The 17,849-nt window shown below is 36.6% G+C and overlaps 1 protein-coding gene across 1 annotated transcript in view; it reads right to left on the minus strand.

Annotated features, from left to right (window-relative positions):
- The window catches only part of atp1a2a (ATPase Na+/K+ transporting subunit alpha 2a), a 60,997-nt gene that overhangs the window by 34,755 nt on the left and 8,393 nt on the right, over window positions 1–17,849 (minus strand). The window contains exons 5-8 of the mRNA XM_032566485.1: window positions 10,801–10,914; window positions 10,233–10,367; window positions 6,500–6,617; window positions 4,283–4,551 (exon numbers count right to left, since the gene is read on the minus strand). Coding sequence (XP_032422376.1) covers window positions 4,283–4,551; window positions 6,500–6,617; window positions 10,233–10,367; window positions 10,801–10,914 — 636 coding nt within the window. The remainder of the gene's footprint in view (window positions 1–4,282; window positions 4,552–6,499; window positions 6,618–10,232; window positions 10,368–10,800; window positions 10,915–17,849) is intronic.

Below are 17,849 nucleotides of genomic sequence, written 5' to 3' on the forward strand. Positions count from 1 at the left end.
GATTGGTAAACAGCCAGTTAAGAGTCACATACAGAATAAAAAGACTGGACAAACATACACACCATAAGCTCCAATAGATTCTTCAACACAAATGAACTCAAACTGATGGCAGCATTCCACCAAACATCTAAGAGATACACATTAAAATTCATAATTAGTGTGTTTAAAGAGAAGGATGCTAAAAGAAACCAGTCGCTGAAAGTTAATTCATTTGCTGTGACCAGTGAAAAGTCGACTGATGGCGTTTCAAACGACATTGTCATCAGTCTCAGCTCATCCTACTTATTGTCAAAGGAAAACTACATTTCAACAGTGAAATGTTTCAACTTTTCATTATGAATCACTTCAGAGAGAACTTTAGGATCCAGGAAGCCTCAGGTGTAATTAACAACTATGAATAACGATGGCTTAGTTCTATTTCCATGTTTTGTAAACTGAACTAATGAACCAAAAACACAATATCAGGACTGTGATGTGATATCAGGACTGTGCCAGATGAAATGGCAGAGCACGGCAACAGAAATTTACAACTGGAAATACCCCAAGCCAATCCCAAGAATCAAACCAGGCCAATCATGGCCAATTTTAGAGATAAGTATCAGAGTTCTCGACTAAAACCTGAACAGCCTGGTTTTACACTGTAAAATGTTTTTAAATCACTGCGTATCTTTGTGCACTGGCAGCGCATTTCTAATTCAACATATTATTACTCCAGTTAAAGTAAGTGGTTACTATCCACTTCTGTGCTTGTAAAGCTCTATAATTGGTATTAATCATGCATATTATTGAGTCCATAAATGAAACTGGGCATTCCGTATCATGTTAACTATCTTTCACCGTTTATGATGCTGGTTAGATAAAGGACTCAGTTTATTGGATGCTGCAGCTCCCTGTCAGACACAGCTGTCCCTGTGGGCGAGAACAAAGCTCAAACCCTAGTTTTACAAGTTTATGAAGTTAAAAAGAATTGCTAACAATAACTCTCTACTCTCTAAAATCTATATTAGTAATGAAAGATAATCTTTATCTCATTGTTTTCTATTTTGTTTGGCACTATTATTCAGTAAACATGATGATTAGAGTAAGTTCAGCTTTTTAAACCACTAACAGTTTTGGTAAATACATACACTTAATACACTTCCTTTCTCTGAGGCTTTTGAGTTTTCAGAGAGTACTTTTACGTGTTTAAATTTTTGATCCTTCTCAGTTTAATAAATAATGATGTAGTGAAATCTGTGGTGAGTGTGGAGAGCAGATTTAAATCATTTTAGCTCCGGATAGAGATCCCCTCCTTTCCACAACAAAATGAAATAATTAATAGTGGCTGCTTTTTTTGTTTGTTTTTTAAACCATGACTGCATTGAGTTTAAACTGTCTGATTTACACTGGCTAAATCAAAGTCAGACTTAGAAAATTGGGTTCATCTTGAGCTAAACCTTTCCACAGAATGAACCTGGCATCCTGGATAATGAAAATCAAATACAGAATGTGTTGTAAATCATCTGACTTAAGCTGACACTAAACACTTTTTCCACTCTGTACTGGATTGCCAAGGGGTTCTGCAAAATGTGACGTAATCTGACAGAAAACAGGGAGCTTTTTGCAGCTTGTCACCGTACCTCTAATCTCAGGATAAACGTATCTGCATATAAATATGTCTGCATATGAATGTGTATCAAATCTGCATAAAAATATGAACGTGTGAAGGGAAGAAGCAAGAAAAGTATCAGAAACATAGTTTATCTTTACAGGCTGAACATCAGCTAATACTGAAGAACAAGCAGTCTTTGGTTGAATGCAAGAGCAACATCTGTGTGGAGGAGAGAATGCAAAAACATTGGACAGATGACAATCTCCAAATCTACAACAATTTTCCACACATTAACTTTTTTTTTTTTATCATTTATCTATGTTCAAACAATTACTGTTGCTCTGAAAAGGAAGTTATTTCCCCGACAGCCAATATGTCTCTTTTTAGACATCAACTGACTGCACTGACGCAGAGAGAGAGAGAAAATGAGTCACCAGACTTCATTCAGTGTAGTTTGAATTGCTTTGCTCCAAATAGCAAAGTAATCTGACAAACAGCTTTAAATGCTAATCATACTCTGTGTAACCCAAAACTATTCGGTTGAGTTCACAAAAATAAATCAAACATCACATTCAATCCACCATAAAGTTCAACTTTTATGTACTAATTTTTTTCTTGCATCTTTTTGGTTCTTCTTAGAAAATATAACTAACGCAAAAGGCTTGTGGCAAAACAACCAGATTTGTCTCAAAGGGTATATACTATAATTATTCCTTTGAAAGCCTAATATCGAGTTTCTTTCAATAGCTTAAAAATAGGAAATCAAAAAGGCAGATGAACGAATGTATGTATACACACTCATTAATATTTTGGCAGATCTCCCTTGAGAAGTGAACAACTTAACTACTGATGTTTTTAAGTAGCCATCAGCAAGCTACTGGCATGATTCTGTCTGGAGATTTGACCACTCATCTTGGCAGAAGTTCATTTTAATTGGTTTATTTAAAATGGCTTGTTTCCTGGCATGGGTCCAGCTTTTATGCATTCATTTTTAATGCAGAGATGGGAGCTTTGGGAAGGTCATTCCAGAAGCTTAACATTATCTATCATTCAGTTATCTATCTAACATTACCCCACTGTACCTATTCCACGACCAGTTTTGGTATTTGTTTGGCATCACTTTCCTCTAGAAACAAAAAAAAACAAAACTGTGTCCACGTTTCAGCTATCTGGACCAGGCTGCCACATGAGGTGAAAGGAAATTGGGTTAAGATGTTCAAGAACAACCCAAGAACCACAAACTCTCAACCCTGTAGCTGGAAAAGTGACACCAACAAACTCCACTGAAAATGTATATTTGGCTCCATGTTGGAAAATAAAAACCTATCCAGGAAAAGGTTTTATGGTCAGAAGAAGAATGATTAAAAGAGCCAGAATGAGGTTTTCAAAACTAGGAATTGTCTAACATGGTGGTGGCAGCATATGGTCATCTTCCAATGAGAACATCACCCAAAATGTGCACATTAAACCCAGTTTTGGCCTAGACAAAGCATGAAGGAGCCTCAAATTTAACCCTTTTAAAACATGTGTGTATTATGCAAACTGATTCATGTGATTTTTAGCAACATTAACAGGAAGAGCAGTGAAATATTCATTTAGATTTATGCCATATGCCTTAGAAGGCATCTCAAAATATTTTGTAAAGATGCAACACATTAATGGACATCTTGCCAAACAATAAGAACATTTATAAATTCAGATTTTTACTGTAAATGTTTGTTTTTCAAAACATCCCTGGTGTCGAATATCAGGTAATCACTCCACCCTGGAAAAAGACTGTTAAAATATCTGATGAAAAGGTCAAAAATATTAAATTCAGGCATATGATGAATGTAAACCTGAAGCACATGTTTGACACCACAAAAAAGTATTATACTTTAATAATTTGAACTAAATGGAACATTTCCTTTACAAAATCCCACAAATATTTTTTCTCTTTTTAGTGCAAATATTTTAGTACATTTGAATGAAGAAAAAATATCTTAAAAAGTAACTTTTCAGCTTGTTTAATAAATTTGTTTTAAGTTAATAATGCTTGGATGTAGATGCAAACACTAATAGTTCCACTGTGATTTTTTTAAACTTAAAACAGGAAAAATGTCTTGTTATAAACACTTGTTATAAGTGTTTTTAATTTTTTTTTAATGTTTTTAATCTATATTCAAGAATTATTTACTTAAAACAACTCATTACGTCTTACTGAAAAGTTACGTAATTTTGTTTGTCTTATTTCAAGTGTACTAAGATATTTGCACTAAAAACTAGACAAAAATACTTGGTAAGATTTTGTGTTTTTATACTGTACAACAATGGTGTCCTAAGTGTGGCTTGGGGGCCATTTGTGGCCCTTGAAATGATTCTGTTTGATCCAAGACCACATGTCAAAAATGGTAAAACTTTGGCCAACAAGAAAACAATTCATGACCCAAAAATTATGGAAATTGTCTGTTTTTCTTAATAAGTTAACAGTCCAAAATCCTTTTTATGTTTTGGATATTTCTTGATATAAAGATGTTTTTTTATTTATTTAATGTGTTGTTTAGCCGGTGAAAGAAAATTCCCCAGTTTTGGCCTCCAGGGCAAACGGTTTAGCCACCTCTGTTCTAGAATAAAGTGTGTTTGTTCAGAATAAACTTCTCTAATCAGAAAACTTCTCCACTCCCATTAAACGAAACCTTTTGCCCTCCTCACCGTGACCGTGGCCAGCAGGCCTTCAGGCACGTTGGCCACTATGATGCCGATGAGGAAGATGACGGCCTCCAGCCAGGTGTAGCCCAGGATAAGCGACAGGATGAAGAAGCTCATGCCCAGGAAGACGGCCACGCCGGTGATGATGTGGATGAAATGTTCAATTTCGATGCTGATGGGCGTCTGGCGCACCTCCAGTTCAGACGCCAGGGTGGCGATGCGGCCCATCACAGTCTGGTCACCAGTGGCTATCACAATGCCACGAGCGGTGCCTGATGGGAGGCAGAAGCTCTGAGTTAGTTTTACACTAAAAGTTGGATAAAAACTTCTTGACAACATAATCTAACATTTAAGGTCATCTAACTTCACATCAAAATACAGAGGGAAGCCTGAAATAATTGATCAAATCGGTAAGTATTTCAATTGGAAGCCTCCAAAAGACTAAATATTTTTATCAACATATTTTTCTTTGTAATGGGAGCTCTCTAAAGTTAATTCATGGTAGATCACAAAGTGTCAGAGGCAGCTTTCAGACAGGTGGCCTGATGCTGTCTCTGTGAGGAATATGAAAAGGGAATAATGAGTGTTCATAGTGAGGAAGTCATGACAGAAGGTAAATAATGTATATTGTGAACATGAAGGAGGCCTAATGCTGAAGATGATGGCTGAATGCAGAGCTATGATAGATGGAAGTGAATTATAGGTGCCTGCTAGAGAATGATGACTGGGCAACTAAACAGATGCTAAACTAAGTGTTTGAGCAAAACATCCATCCAGCTAGCTTGTACCTGTCCACCACTGACAGCTGAAGTGATTTTCATTGATTATCCTGATGCAATGTTTCTACGGGCGGAACAAAATGTCTAAAACCACAAAGGTACAAAAAGATGAAAGGGCGAAATCAGTGTCAGAAATTGATTAGTTCCTTTTTCTGTTGTCAAGTTTTAATAAGTCAACAATTCCATTTAGAGCATATTTAAAATCATTTAAAAATGTTCAATTAACTCCATATTCATTCAAGAATTCACAATAATTGCGCCATAGACTTCTTGCATAAAGCAAAAGAATAAATTCCTCCCTTCTTGACTATTGGTTTTGAATAAAAACTGTACCCTAAACATGACTGCAGGAGAAAATAAACAATCCAGAAAAATAACTCATTCTTCACTATTTATCTGCAGCAATCACCTTCTAAGATCATCTGTTTATCTGTTTTCTTAAAATAATTAATGGAAATTGACAAGATTGCTCAACATTAAATTATGTGTTGATTACTCAGACATTTTAACGTTTGAACACAGTGATGCTCAGGCGGCTGATGTTAGGCAGTCAGCATGCTTGGCTAATTTATCCTTATGTTGCCATTCAATCTTGGGCCAGCTCTGATCCTATATCTACAAATATTTATTGAATATAAAGCATGCTGCTATGTAAATAGCTTAATTGAATTATTAATACTGAATTACTAAATGACAATTATTTCATATTGCAATTCCAGGTTATAATAATCATCTTATACTTTGTCCAGTGCTACTTAGTAAAAAACATGCCACATAAACGTCATGTTTTTCCTCTGACAAAGTTTTAAATTTAACTTTTAAAGATCCATAAATTCTTTATTTGTAGTTAGTTAAAGCAGCAGTCGAATAGTTGAAGTGTTGTAATGTTTATGAAAAGTGAAATTACAGTGTGAGTGAAGGTAGTGGAGTTTAAGTCAAAATTTGTTTTGTTTTGAGGGATTTTAAAAAATATGCATGTCTCACAATTACATTGTTCTTAAAGGACAAAGTGAAGAACATCTTTCTATTCTGATCAAAATATTCTCATATCTATTAATGTCAAAGTTTTTACAAACATCTTCCAAACCCAACAAGGTGAAACACTTTAATGATTTCACCTGTAAAATCTGCTGCAAAGATGAATGGGATAAATTTAGAGGAACCTGACACTGCAACACATTCACAAGCATTTCAACTAGAGGTAAATCTAACCAGTTAATTTTAAATATAAGCCTCACTGCCAATCCTTTTGCAATAAATATCAGATTCTTCACTCTTGTGTAGGATGCACACATGGAGGAAAGCTGGCCTAGCTCATTATTGCACTGAATTCACATTCATGGTTGGATAGAGAGTCATAACAATGTTTTGCACCAAATGGTTTGAAGACAGCCATCTTGAGGAGATAAGAGGCAATCTTCGTTGGATTTGGCCTACTGACCCTCGACACAGTTGGTGGAAAAGAAACAGATGTTTCGGGTCTCCAGCGGATTTTCATGCGTTAACTCGGGGGAGCGAGTCTGAGGTTCAGACTCTCCAGTCAGAGATGAGTTGTCCACCTTTACAGGAAAAAAGAGGAAAGATGGAGAAAACGTTATCCAGTGACACTGACGTACTCAACGAGATAAAGGTGGAGAGAATTACTAGAACGACGATGAAAAGGAACCAGTAATTGTTTTTAAATCGATTAATATGACACATTTCTGTGGCTTTTAATTTCAGATCTGAAGAAAGTTTGCACCACTAATATGCAATATATTAATATTTTGATCAATAATACACCATTCATCATCCTCTATAGTTATAGGTAAATGTATGTTTGGAAACATTTTATGAAATTGTATTGATGTTTCCCAAATTTCCTTTTTTTTCTACTTTCTTTCCTCCACATCTTGTGTGCTGTCTAGATAAACTGGGTCCAGTCCCAGATTTTATTTTTATTTTTTTACCATAGTTGCAGTTATTATTATTGACCACAGATATCTGTCTAAACTCCAAATTTAAGTAGGAAGCAATTTTTTATTTTAGCATTTTCTGCATTTTTGAACACATATCTACTCTGTCACGTTTTGATGTTTCTTCCATGTTTAAGGGGAATTTAAGAGATATAAACCCCTGCAATTATATCCTATTTATATTCTGGTCAAAGAGAAGGTCTTTAAAATACTGATTGATATTAGAAAACCAACATTACAAAAACAGAAAAAAATACTTTAGCATTTCGTTAAAGTAAAGGAACATTTTTTTATTGTAATATTTCTAGAGAGAAACTCAAAAGTGCATCACAGATGAGAGAGGATTTTGTCCTTTGGATTTGACCCGGTTTTGCAAATAAAAAGATGAGAACTTCAGAATTTAATAACTGTGGCTAAAAGTAGTTTTGAGATAAGGAGAATCAAAAAAACTGGTTTGCCTGTAAAACTATAGATCATTGATGGGATAAAGTTAGAAGACCTACTTAAGAAATCTCCATTTGAGAATCAAAATTCATATTTTTAACAAAACAATTGAAAAAGGCTAAAATATTTTATTATAAAACCCTTAGGACAACAGTGAGATTCCAATCCCAGTTACCCAAAAGCAATAAAACAGAGCATCGGTATGTTAATAATAATTTTTAAAAAATCTAATGACAGTGTTTCAACAGATCATCATAAAACCTTTGGCTCCTGTAATTTTCATGTTACTGGATTTACAACCAGACTTTTGGTTTATGATCAAATATGAGAGAAACTAATAAAACTACTAATATTCTCAGCAGACCGTAGGAATCATTTGCAGTAAAGATGCTGAGGAAGCGTCAAAATCAGTTTGCGAAAAAGTTTATGTTGCATCTGTTTCTTGTTAAAACTGTTCACAAATGCAAAGTAAAAATATGGAAAACATCTCCATGGTAACAAGACAAAGTAATAATGTCATGACTTTAGTTTGTGAACTAACTTTGCAAAGCTATTTACATTTCTTTTGTCTTGAAATAACTTTAAAAAAATAATAAAATAAAATAAATTTAAAAAAAAAATTCAACCATACATTATTTTCCGAGTTTTTATCATACATCATATTTCCGTTTTACTCTTCTCTTTGATTAATCAAAAAGAGAATCGGAAAATTTCTTTGGTTGTCAAAGCCAGTATGAAACGTCACAAAAGAAGGCAAAAACAGATACATGTCAGGTACCAAAAACCTGCAAGGGTACAAAAAACCAAAGGTGCAGAGCTGTAAGCAGAGCAGGACCAAAGAGCAGGGAGGAAACGAAGTTCAGCAATTTTTTCCACCAATCACAATGAGCAGGGATCATATCCCTGACTCAAATGTCTCTCAGTTTTCTAATCAAATGACCCAAAAAAGGTCTAAAGAGGAGCAGCAAAAGCAAATGAGGTGGATTAGGTGTCATCCAGGACGTTATTGTTGAACTGTCATCTCTGTTGGCCATAAATTGAGCTGTTAGAATGTCATGATAGCCCTGACACCGTCATACAGCAACAGTCTTCAGTCAGAGGCCTCTTCAGATGTATTGCAAGACTGACAGCTACTGGAGATCTGTCCAGCCCGTGACTACGACAAGTAAAGTAGTTTTGAATTGAATTGAATGGAAGAAATAAATTATACTCTAGAGTAAACTGTACCAAATCATAATACCTTAAGCTCTTGCATAACTGATGTGACGTATTTTTCCCTTCCTAATTGGTTACTCTCAGCTTATAACTGAAATTCCAGATGGTTTTCTTAAATATCTTCAAAGAATAGCGTTTGGAAAATGTCTGACTTTTAAGAAAACAGCAGCAGGTGAAGAGATAATTGGATAAACCATCTGGTTTATTAACAGTCAGATTTTAAAATCCTTTTTTCTTTATGTTTCTTTATGTTTTTTAGTCCATGGCAGGGTCTTTTGAGTCTATGCTTGACCCAAATAAGTTTCCTCTTGTATCATCATTAGGCCACAATCAATGTGTTGTTGGCAAATTATTAAATCCGAGCAAAAATACGTTATATTATTTATTTTATACCCTTTTCTCTCAAGTGCTCAGGTAGGACGGGTTTTTAAAACACCAGATAACATACATCACTGTCCAAAGGTAATTTGTGTTCAAGGTTGCCAGCATGTATATATTAAGGAGAGAAAAAACAAGGATGCAATCATTTCAATAGCTTATTGATTTGTAAACTAGAAGAACAAAACATCATCCGCAGGTCAAAGTTTACTTCAGCTAAGTTGTCACGGTGAAGGCCTTCTGGAAAGGTGAAATTTCTGCATATAAGTCCATATCGCTTATTATAAAATTTTATGTTCAATTCCAGATTTTTGTTGAAATAGATTTTTTGTGTGTGGTTGTTCATTCTGCTAATTAAACTCAACCACAATGAGGCTTCAGTTTGAACAGTTTAAAACCCCAAAGTGACCTGAATGTGAGGAAGAAGAGCGTTGACGTCACAGAGCTGCGCTCTGTTTATGATGGAAGCGTTTGTGAATTGATTTTAATGTTTATTCAGCAACGGGAGCCAACAGTTTTATTAAATGATAATAAGATAAAGAAAGCTAATAAAAAGAACTTACCACTAATAGCAACAGCTTTTTGTGGAGCATTGACTGCAACTTCCTTTGAGAAGTTTGTTTGCTAGACAGAGCAAGGAATGTCTGACTTTGATATGATGCATTTAGTGACACAGACTTCTCAAGTTCATAATCATAATTTTTATCCATTGTTTACGTCCTGATTTTCCACATCTGACAAAATTATGACATTTCTCTTATCAATGAAATAAAAGCCAGGTAAAATACAACATGACTGTTCAGACTGCAGACGTTTTGAAAACAATCGGATACGTATCCGAATTAGTACCACATATGGGGGTGGCACAGATCGGACTGTGAAAAGATTGAAATTAGACCATTCAGACTGCCTTGAAAAAGTCAGATATAGATCACATATAGATTAAAAAAAGCAGATTTGGGTTGTATTATTCTTATACTTAGGGTTATCAAACTATGAGATTCTTAAACTGTTCCCTGACTAAATATGTTACAACATCCACTCAACTTAAACCGTCAAACCTTGGAGTTTCTCAAATTAAACTTTAAACAATTGAGCCAGTTTAAGTTTGATGACACCATCGCACCACTAGAACTACCTGTGAGAACTTAAAACTTTGTGATTTGACCTTCGGTCCAATACCTTACATCCGCTAGAAGAGATCACCCGAAGGTCAGCAGGAACCCGGTCTCCACCTTTAATCTCCACCAGGTCTCCCAAGACAACAAATTCTGCGTTGATTTGCAACTTCTCCCCCTCGCGAATAACCATCGCTTGCTGGCATGTAGATAAAGATGAAGAAAAACTGTCAGGAGGAGACAGGGAATCTTGCACAGAGAGAGGATTTAGTAAGATGAGGAGAGAGATGTTTAAAAAAGAGCTGCCAGAGGGGGTAGTAGTATATTAAAAGCTGATATAGAAGAAAAGGAGGAAGACGGAAAAGATAGGTAAGGGAAAGAGGCAAAGGAAAGGGAGGGAAAAGAGCATAAATAGATTAAAGAATTAGGCAATCGAAGAGCTGGAGGTGGATAACGAGAGGGGAGTTTTTATGCAAACACACTCACAATCCAGAGTTGGCTCAAACATTTATTTTCCTTTGTGCAAGCTTATTAGGTTTCCACTCAAGTGAGTGTGTAAGCCCTACTTGAGGGATAGCTTATTGATTCAGAAAGCTCTGAGACTACACCAGCCACCTAATGCATCACCGTACCTGTGGCACCATTTTCTTGAACGAGTCCATGATGCGAGAGCTCTTGGCCTCTTGGAAGTAGGAGAAGCACCCAGTGATGATCACCACAGCAGCCAGCACCACGCCCAGATACAGCTGAAAGAAAGCAGAGGCGAGCCACAGGGGACACAGCGTCATTACCCGCTTAATGGACTTCATTTCAGGCATGTTAGAGCACAGAAAGCATCTTTAAATTGCTCAGAACTTAATGCTAATTATAAATCTAATCCTTGCAAAAGTATTCATAACCTTTGACCACTAGCAAAGTTTATCACATTAACACCACAAACTCATCAGGATTTTAGACCAACACAGCGTAGTGCACAAGAATGAAGTGAAGTAAATGTTTTGGGTTTTTTGTTTTTTTTACAAATTAAACTCTGAAAAGTGTTTTGTCCATTCAGTTTCACCCCCCTGAGTGGCACAGAAATACCTTTTGTTGCGTTTCCAGCTCCAGGTCTTTTGAGGCATGTCTTAACCTGCTTTGTACATCTGGAGAATGAATTTTTCCCCACTATTCTTGGCAAAATAGTGAAAGCTCAGTCAGACTGAATGCTTTTTACTGGATTTAGATGTGTACTTTGGGTCATTCTAACACATGAATGTACCTCTAAGTCGTTCTATTGTAACTCTGGTTGAATGTTCGGGATTGTTGTCCTGCTAAAAGGTTAAAGTGTGCTCCAAAACTCAGATGTTCTGGGTTTTACCAATTTTACTCTTAGAATTTTGTCTTTTGGCTGAAGAAAAACATTTCCACAGCATGATGTTCCCACCATACCAGCATGGGTATGGTGCATTGCCTTGTTGTTATATTTTTAAAGATTGTCCCACCTGTGGCTCTCTTGGCTTCTTTTAAGTGTAATGTTTTCCTTCATCAGCCTGTTGGTTTAGGTAGATGGTCATGTTTTAGTAGATTTGCAGTCGTGTCACTCTGTTCATTTTCAGGTGATGGATTAAACATTGCTCTATAATGTTCAAAGCTTGGGATATTGTTCTATGACCTAACTAAAACTTCATCCCTGACCCGTCTGGTGTGCCCCTTGGACTTCATGATGCTTCTTATTCCCAATGTTCTCTCATTTTTAAGGCCACCACAGAACATCTGCATTCTGCATCATTTGTTACATTTTCAGCTGGTGAGGTTCGCTCTCACACTGCAGTGTGCCAAATGAACTAAACTCTTTGAAAAACATCTTCCCCCTCCTCACCTGTGGGGGCGCTGCACCAAGAAGCACTGAAGGAAACGACACAAAACCTCTGAAGAAGAGCGCAACATCCTTCATCACGAAATGGAAACAAGAGTATTTTCAGATTTTAGCGGTTGTATGATTTCTCGTTGGTCTTTGCTAAATGATCTCAAGCTATTTCCCCTGTTAGCCCTAAACTTTCACATTTGTTTTACTGGCATTTACCCAGGATGCCATGCGTTGTAGTCTGCTTCCTGCTTTTGGAGGAGTCTCAGCTTGGTGTTCACATACGCATTCGAACCGCACCAGAGTTCACTTCGACCAAACGAAAGTTTGGGTTTTATCAGAGTTCAATTATGAATTCACACCTCCCCAAACAAACCGTATTTTCTGAGTAAAATAACAAAAGTTTACTGTTAAGGGAATTTTTGAATTGAATTGGTTCAATTTAAAAGTAAAATAAAGGGGGATTTTTTTTTTTTATGAAAAATGTGATGATCATCATTTTCCTTTCACTTCAAAATTATCCACATATTTATGTTTGGTTGTCAAATAAAATCCCAGAATAAACATTTTAGTTCAAACATTTATACAAGTCGCTGCAGCTACAGAAGTTCACACGCATCTGTAGAACAGAATTTTTTGTCATCTTGACATTCAGCTTTAGTCCAAGAGAGCACCTGTCTGAAACTGTGATCCGTTGGGCCACCAAGAGAGTGACTGTTGCTTTGTAGTCTTGTATCATTTTCAGAGATATGTTATGGCATATTGTTGTTTTGCTTTTAGTATCTATTTTCAGCAATGCAGCGAAAAAGCTTCTACGGGTTCATCTCTCACTGATGCAAACAAGACAGCCAGTCAGTCTGGATAAAAGCGTCTCCAGCTGGTGCACTCTCTGCCTTGGACTGCTGGAAAATAAAAGTCTTAAACCATGAGAAGTTTGCTTTTTCCGTGGTTCTGCTTTTATTTGAGTGCAATAACAGAACATTCTTGCTGTTTCCCTTTTGAAAGACTTTTTTTATTACTACTGTGGATGTGCAAATGTTCTGAACCAGGAAATAAATCTGTATCCTCAGAAAATCCCCTGTCACAGTTAGCATTTGCCACAAACATAGTTTTTTCTTTGCAGCTTCTGCTTCTGTTTTGTCCCTCATGGTATTTGCAGATTTTTCCTCTTTATTTTTCCCTCTACTTGCTGTGGAGGAAAGCTGCTTTCGCTCGCCTGCTGTGCAGAAACGTAGGTGCTGCATCTGTCCCAGCAGGTGAGTTTGAGCATTTTAAGCATGAAAGAGCCGATATGCAAACATCTAAACATGAAGCTTAAAACTGTGAAAATAATTATCCAATTTAAGGACAATTTTAAACACCAGAAAATGTCAGAACACTTTTATCACTAGATAATATGCTTTTATCCGACAATAGGCATATGCGAGGCTCTGTGGGAGATGATTTTAATCTTAAATAACTGTCTGAATTTTACAAAGTGTCAAAGCTGCAGTCAGTGAGGGCTTTGAAGCAGCTCACCAGAGCATCCAGCTTTACACACTCAGAACTGAACGGAGAGATTTAATCGCAGGGAGATAAAGGTTATCGTGAGCGTGCACGGCTGTATCTACTGTATGTTATGCAATGGTTTAAAGCTGACTGGAGAATAGTCAGAGCTGAATGATGATTGCATTATGACTCACAGCCATAAGGTGCAGAATGAGTGGCGATTACTTTATTTGCTCCATGGTTGACATGAGTAATTTTCCAAAGGTGTGCCAGAAATTTGTTTTTTTTCTTTAATCAGGGATCAGGAATCAGGGACAGTTCTCACACTGCAGACAGTCAAAACCAGGAAAACTTTTAAAGCAGGGGCACCATGAAGAGGTTGCTTTGGGTTCAAAGTCTCGGCCTGTTTGCTGCGTATCTTCTAATTCTCTTTCCTGTCAAAATACTGTTCAGTAAAGGCCTCCAGTGCTTATAAAACCTTTAAATAACTAAAAAAAAATCCAAGAGGCAATCTTTATTGAGAGATGTAGGACAAAGTGAAGCTGCTGAATGCCTTCAAGTATGTTATTTTGCAATCATTAGAAGAGAAGAGCTACCCATCACGCTCCACTTTAAGTAAATGTTGGTTATTTACATCTTTTATTCATAATGATGTAATTTTCCTGGGGAATCATATTGCCAGCTTATGTTTAGTCAAAGTCACATCAACATGTTTTTATTAGTCTCCCTTGAGAGGAGTGCGTGTTGAACAAAGGGCAGTGCTGCAACACAGAATGTAAAGAAAAACAAACTAAGATTTACTGCAAAAATAAAATGGTGTGCATTAAAATTTTGTGTTAATCCTGAAGACAAACAACATAACCTATAGACTTATTATAAAAAGACTGTCCATTTGTGTTTGTGGTTGTTTATCTCCTGTTTTAGCCATTAATAGTCATTAATAGTTATTATATATTCAAATACAATCATAAATAAAGATCTTTTTTGCTGATATCCTGTCAAAATTCATGTTTCATGTGCTCAATAATACAAAGTCTTCTATAACACAGACAAAAGTCTGTGTTGAAGTGTGCCTTCAAATATTCAAACATTTTAAGATGAATCGTGAAATGTTCTTCAATTATTGGTTTTTTTTTTGTTGTTTTTTTTGCTGGGGGCCTTTTAATAGCTTACTTTTGATTGTTTTTCTCTTTTTAATGCCACTTAAAATACTTTACAAAATACAAAAATATATAACTACTGTAATATACATTACTGATGGTAACAGAAGCAACTTTAAAAAGCATTGTTGAGGTTTTCTGCCAATTTGCCAATGTTATTTATAGCCACACTGAATGAGCGCTCTTCTAAAAAATGTTGGTCAATCATAGCAAAATATGTTATTTTCTGCAAACCAATAGAGTGCGCTCATTTGCAGATGGATTTTGGAGACAGTAAAGCTCACACGTTTGCTCTCACTAAACCGGCAGCATATGGAGAACATCATACATCCAGGAGCTGCACCTAACGCGTGGAGAAATAAAAATATTGCATTTAATGGGAGAAACCTTCCACAAGTGAAGGCATTATGGTGTATTGTTATAATTGTCAAGCAATTTTGTTCAATAATCCTCTAAATATGTTGAGTAAGTGATGGTTCCTGACAGCAGGGAGGCTTGTTTAATAACCAAACTATTTTAGTGCAAAGTTATTCTATTGTATTATATTTTGACGAATAGCATCTTGCTGATATAAGCATTTGTGTCATTAATAAACTAAATTATCCTGGGATAATTTAGCTCATGCTGGAGCTACAGTTTCTTCACTTAAGATGGCAGAACAAAACACAACTGGAAAGAAATATAGTGTTTCCTTTTTTTTTAAAACTGGATTTATGGTTTTGTTAATCTAATTTCATTAGGTTTAGATAGAAAAAGCTTCGTAAGCCTCAGGGTTGGACTAGACTGAAAAGTTTGTGTAGAAAAAGTAACCGTCTGATTTTGTATATGAATGTTTAATGTCTGATAGTTTGATTGTTCATCAAATTGAGCAAAAACTATAACTATAGCCATTTCCATTCACGCAACTTTGAGCAATTTATTTGAGTAGATTTATGATTTTGTTTTTATAGGAAACAAGAAATAGCATCTCAGAAGATAATTTATTGTTTTATAAATAAACACTGTAATTTAAAAAAAAATAAAACCAGGTTGTTAAAACTAAACTCAAAGTTGATTGTTTTGCCTTCAAGCATAACATTGCCTGTCTAATGGGGTGTTAAACATGACATGTTAAACCATGAACTCCAATAAGCCCGTGAAGACATGAGCTACGGTAGCAACAAGATGTTAGCATGAGATAATTTCGTCACGGAAGTTGTAAGATGACCCTGGGTAAATCAAACAGATGCTTTATGTCATCGAGGTCTGGGTACTTTGGAGGCAAAGTCAATACCTCAAAGCCATTGTTGAGATATTTTTATTTTGTGTCAGGATCTTTTATCCAGCTAAAAGTGGGCCCAGCCATCAGGGAATATTATTAAAATGACCCACAACAATGGTTAGGTAGGTGGTTTCAAGTATGGTAAGTGTGATGCATAACTCAAGCTTTTCCCAGCAGAACAAGCCTCTGCAGGCGTGTTTTTCTTTCCATGCATCCCGTGTTCCCAGGTAAGTGGTGCACATGCATCCAGCCATTCACATGATGTAAAATAAAACCTAATTCATCACAATCAGACCAGGCCACCTTCTTCCTTTCCTTTCTGGACTGATTCAAATGTTCAGATGCCCACTGTTGGTGGGCAGAGGTTGGCATGGAAACCCACAGTGGTCTGCGACTATATAGCCTCACAGAAACTGTAATGTGGTGTATTTAGAGTACTGACTTCGAGCTCATTTGTTTTACTGCACAGGCCAGCCTTTGCTCTCTATGTGCATCGATGACCCACCGTTCCTTCCTTGAACTGCTTGACAGATGTAAACCCTGCAGACCAGGAACAGCCCACAAGAGCAGAAAGTTTTGGAGATGCGCTGACTCGGTTGTCTGTTTTTTTTGCAATCTGGCTGTTGTCAAATGTAACAAATATATTTCCCCCACAGACAGCTGCTATGATGAAGAGATAATTAGTGTTTTTCAGTTCACCTGACTGCAGCCATAATGTGCATAGCATGTTATCACTGCACAGTGAGAATAGTTTCTTATCCTTCAAAACTTCAATAAAACACAGTTTGCACGGGTTTGTCTGAACAAAATGAATGGAGCTTGGAGAAAAGAATTTAACCATAAATAGGGATATGCTGATCTGATCATGTGGTTTCAGACTGGATCAGGCGTTACATAAAAATAAGGGATCAAATATATATGTATATTTATTTTAAAAATTCTGTTATTCCAAATAGGAACAGTACCTACCGTTATGTGAGGTTATAATCAGACTTGTCTCAAAACAACACATCTGTGCGAACAAAACTGTTGCACCAAAAAAAGAAAAAGAATATATATATATATATATATATATATATAAAAGTGCCCGCAATACGACCCGCTGATAACGGATGGAAACGATGCTAGTAGCTGGTATTTTCTGGGGTTGAATCAGAAAAATCTGACCCTTTAGTTTATTATATATATATATATATATATATATATATATATATATATATATATATATATATATATATATGTATATATATATATATAAAAAAATTCCCTTCTCACCCACCGCGGGTGGTTCTTATCCTCTGAGCTCGGGTCCTCTACCAGAGGCCTGGGAGCTTGAGGGTTCTGCGCAGTATCTTGGCTGTGCCAAGGATTGCACATTTCTGGACTGAGATGTCTGATGTTGTTCCTGGGATCTGTTGTAGCCATTGGTCCAGTTTGGGGGTGACTGCCCCGAGGGCCCCGATGACCACAGGCACCACTGTGGTCTTCACCTTCCAGGCCCTCTCCAGTTCCTCCCTGAGGCCCTGGTATTTCTCTAGTTTCTCGTGCTCCTTTTTCCTGATGTTGTAGTCGCTTGGTATTGCTACATCTATCACAACGGCTTTCCTCTGTTGTTTATCCACTACGACAATGTCTGGTTGGTTCGCCATTACCATTTTGTCTGTCTGGATATGGAAGTCCCACAGGATCTTAGCTCTGGCGTTCTCCGCCACCTTTGGGGGTGTTTCCCACTTTGATCTCGGGGTTTCCAGTCCATATTCTGCACAGATGTTTCTGTACACTATGCCTGTAACTTGGTTATGTCGTTCCATGTACGCTTTCCCTGCCAGTATCTTGCACCCTGCTGTTATGTGCTGGACTGTCTCAGGGGCCTCCTTGCACAACCTACACCTTGGGTCTTGTCTGGTGTGGTATATCTGGGCCTCTATT

The sequence above is a fragment of the Xiphophorus hellerii genome, chromosome 6, assembly GCF_003331165.1.
Source record: "Xiphophorus hellerii strain 12219 chromosome 6, Xiphophorus_hellerii-4.1, whole genome shotgun sequence".
In the NCBI taxonomy this organism is placed as follows: Eukaryota; Metazoa; Chordata; class Actinopteri; order Cyprinodontiformes; family Poeciliidae; genus Xiphophorus; species Xiphophorus hellerii.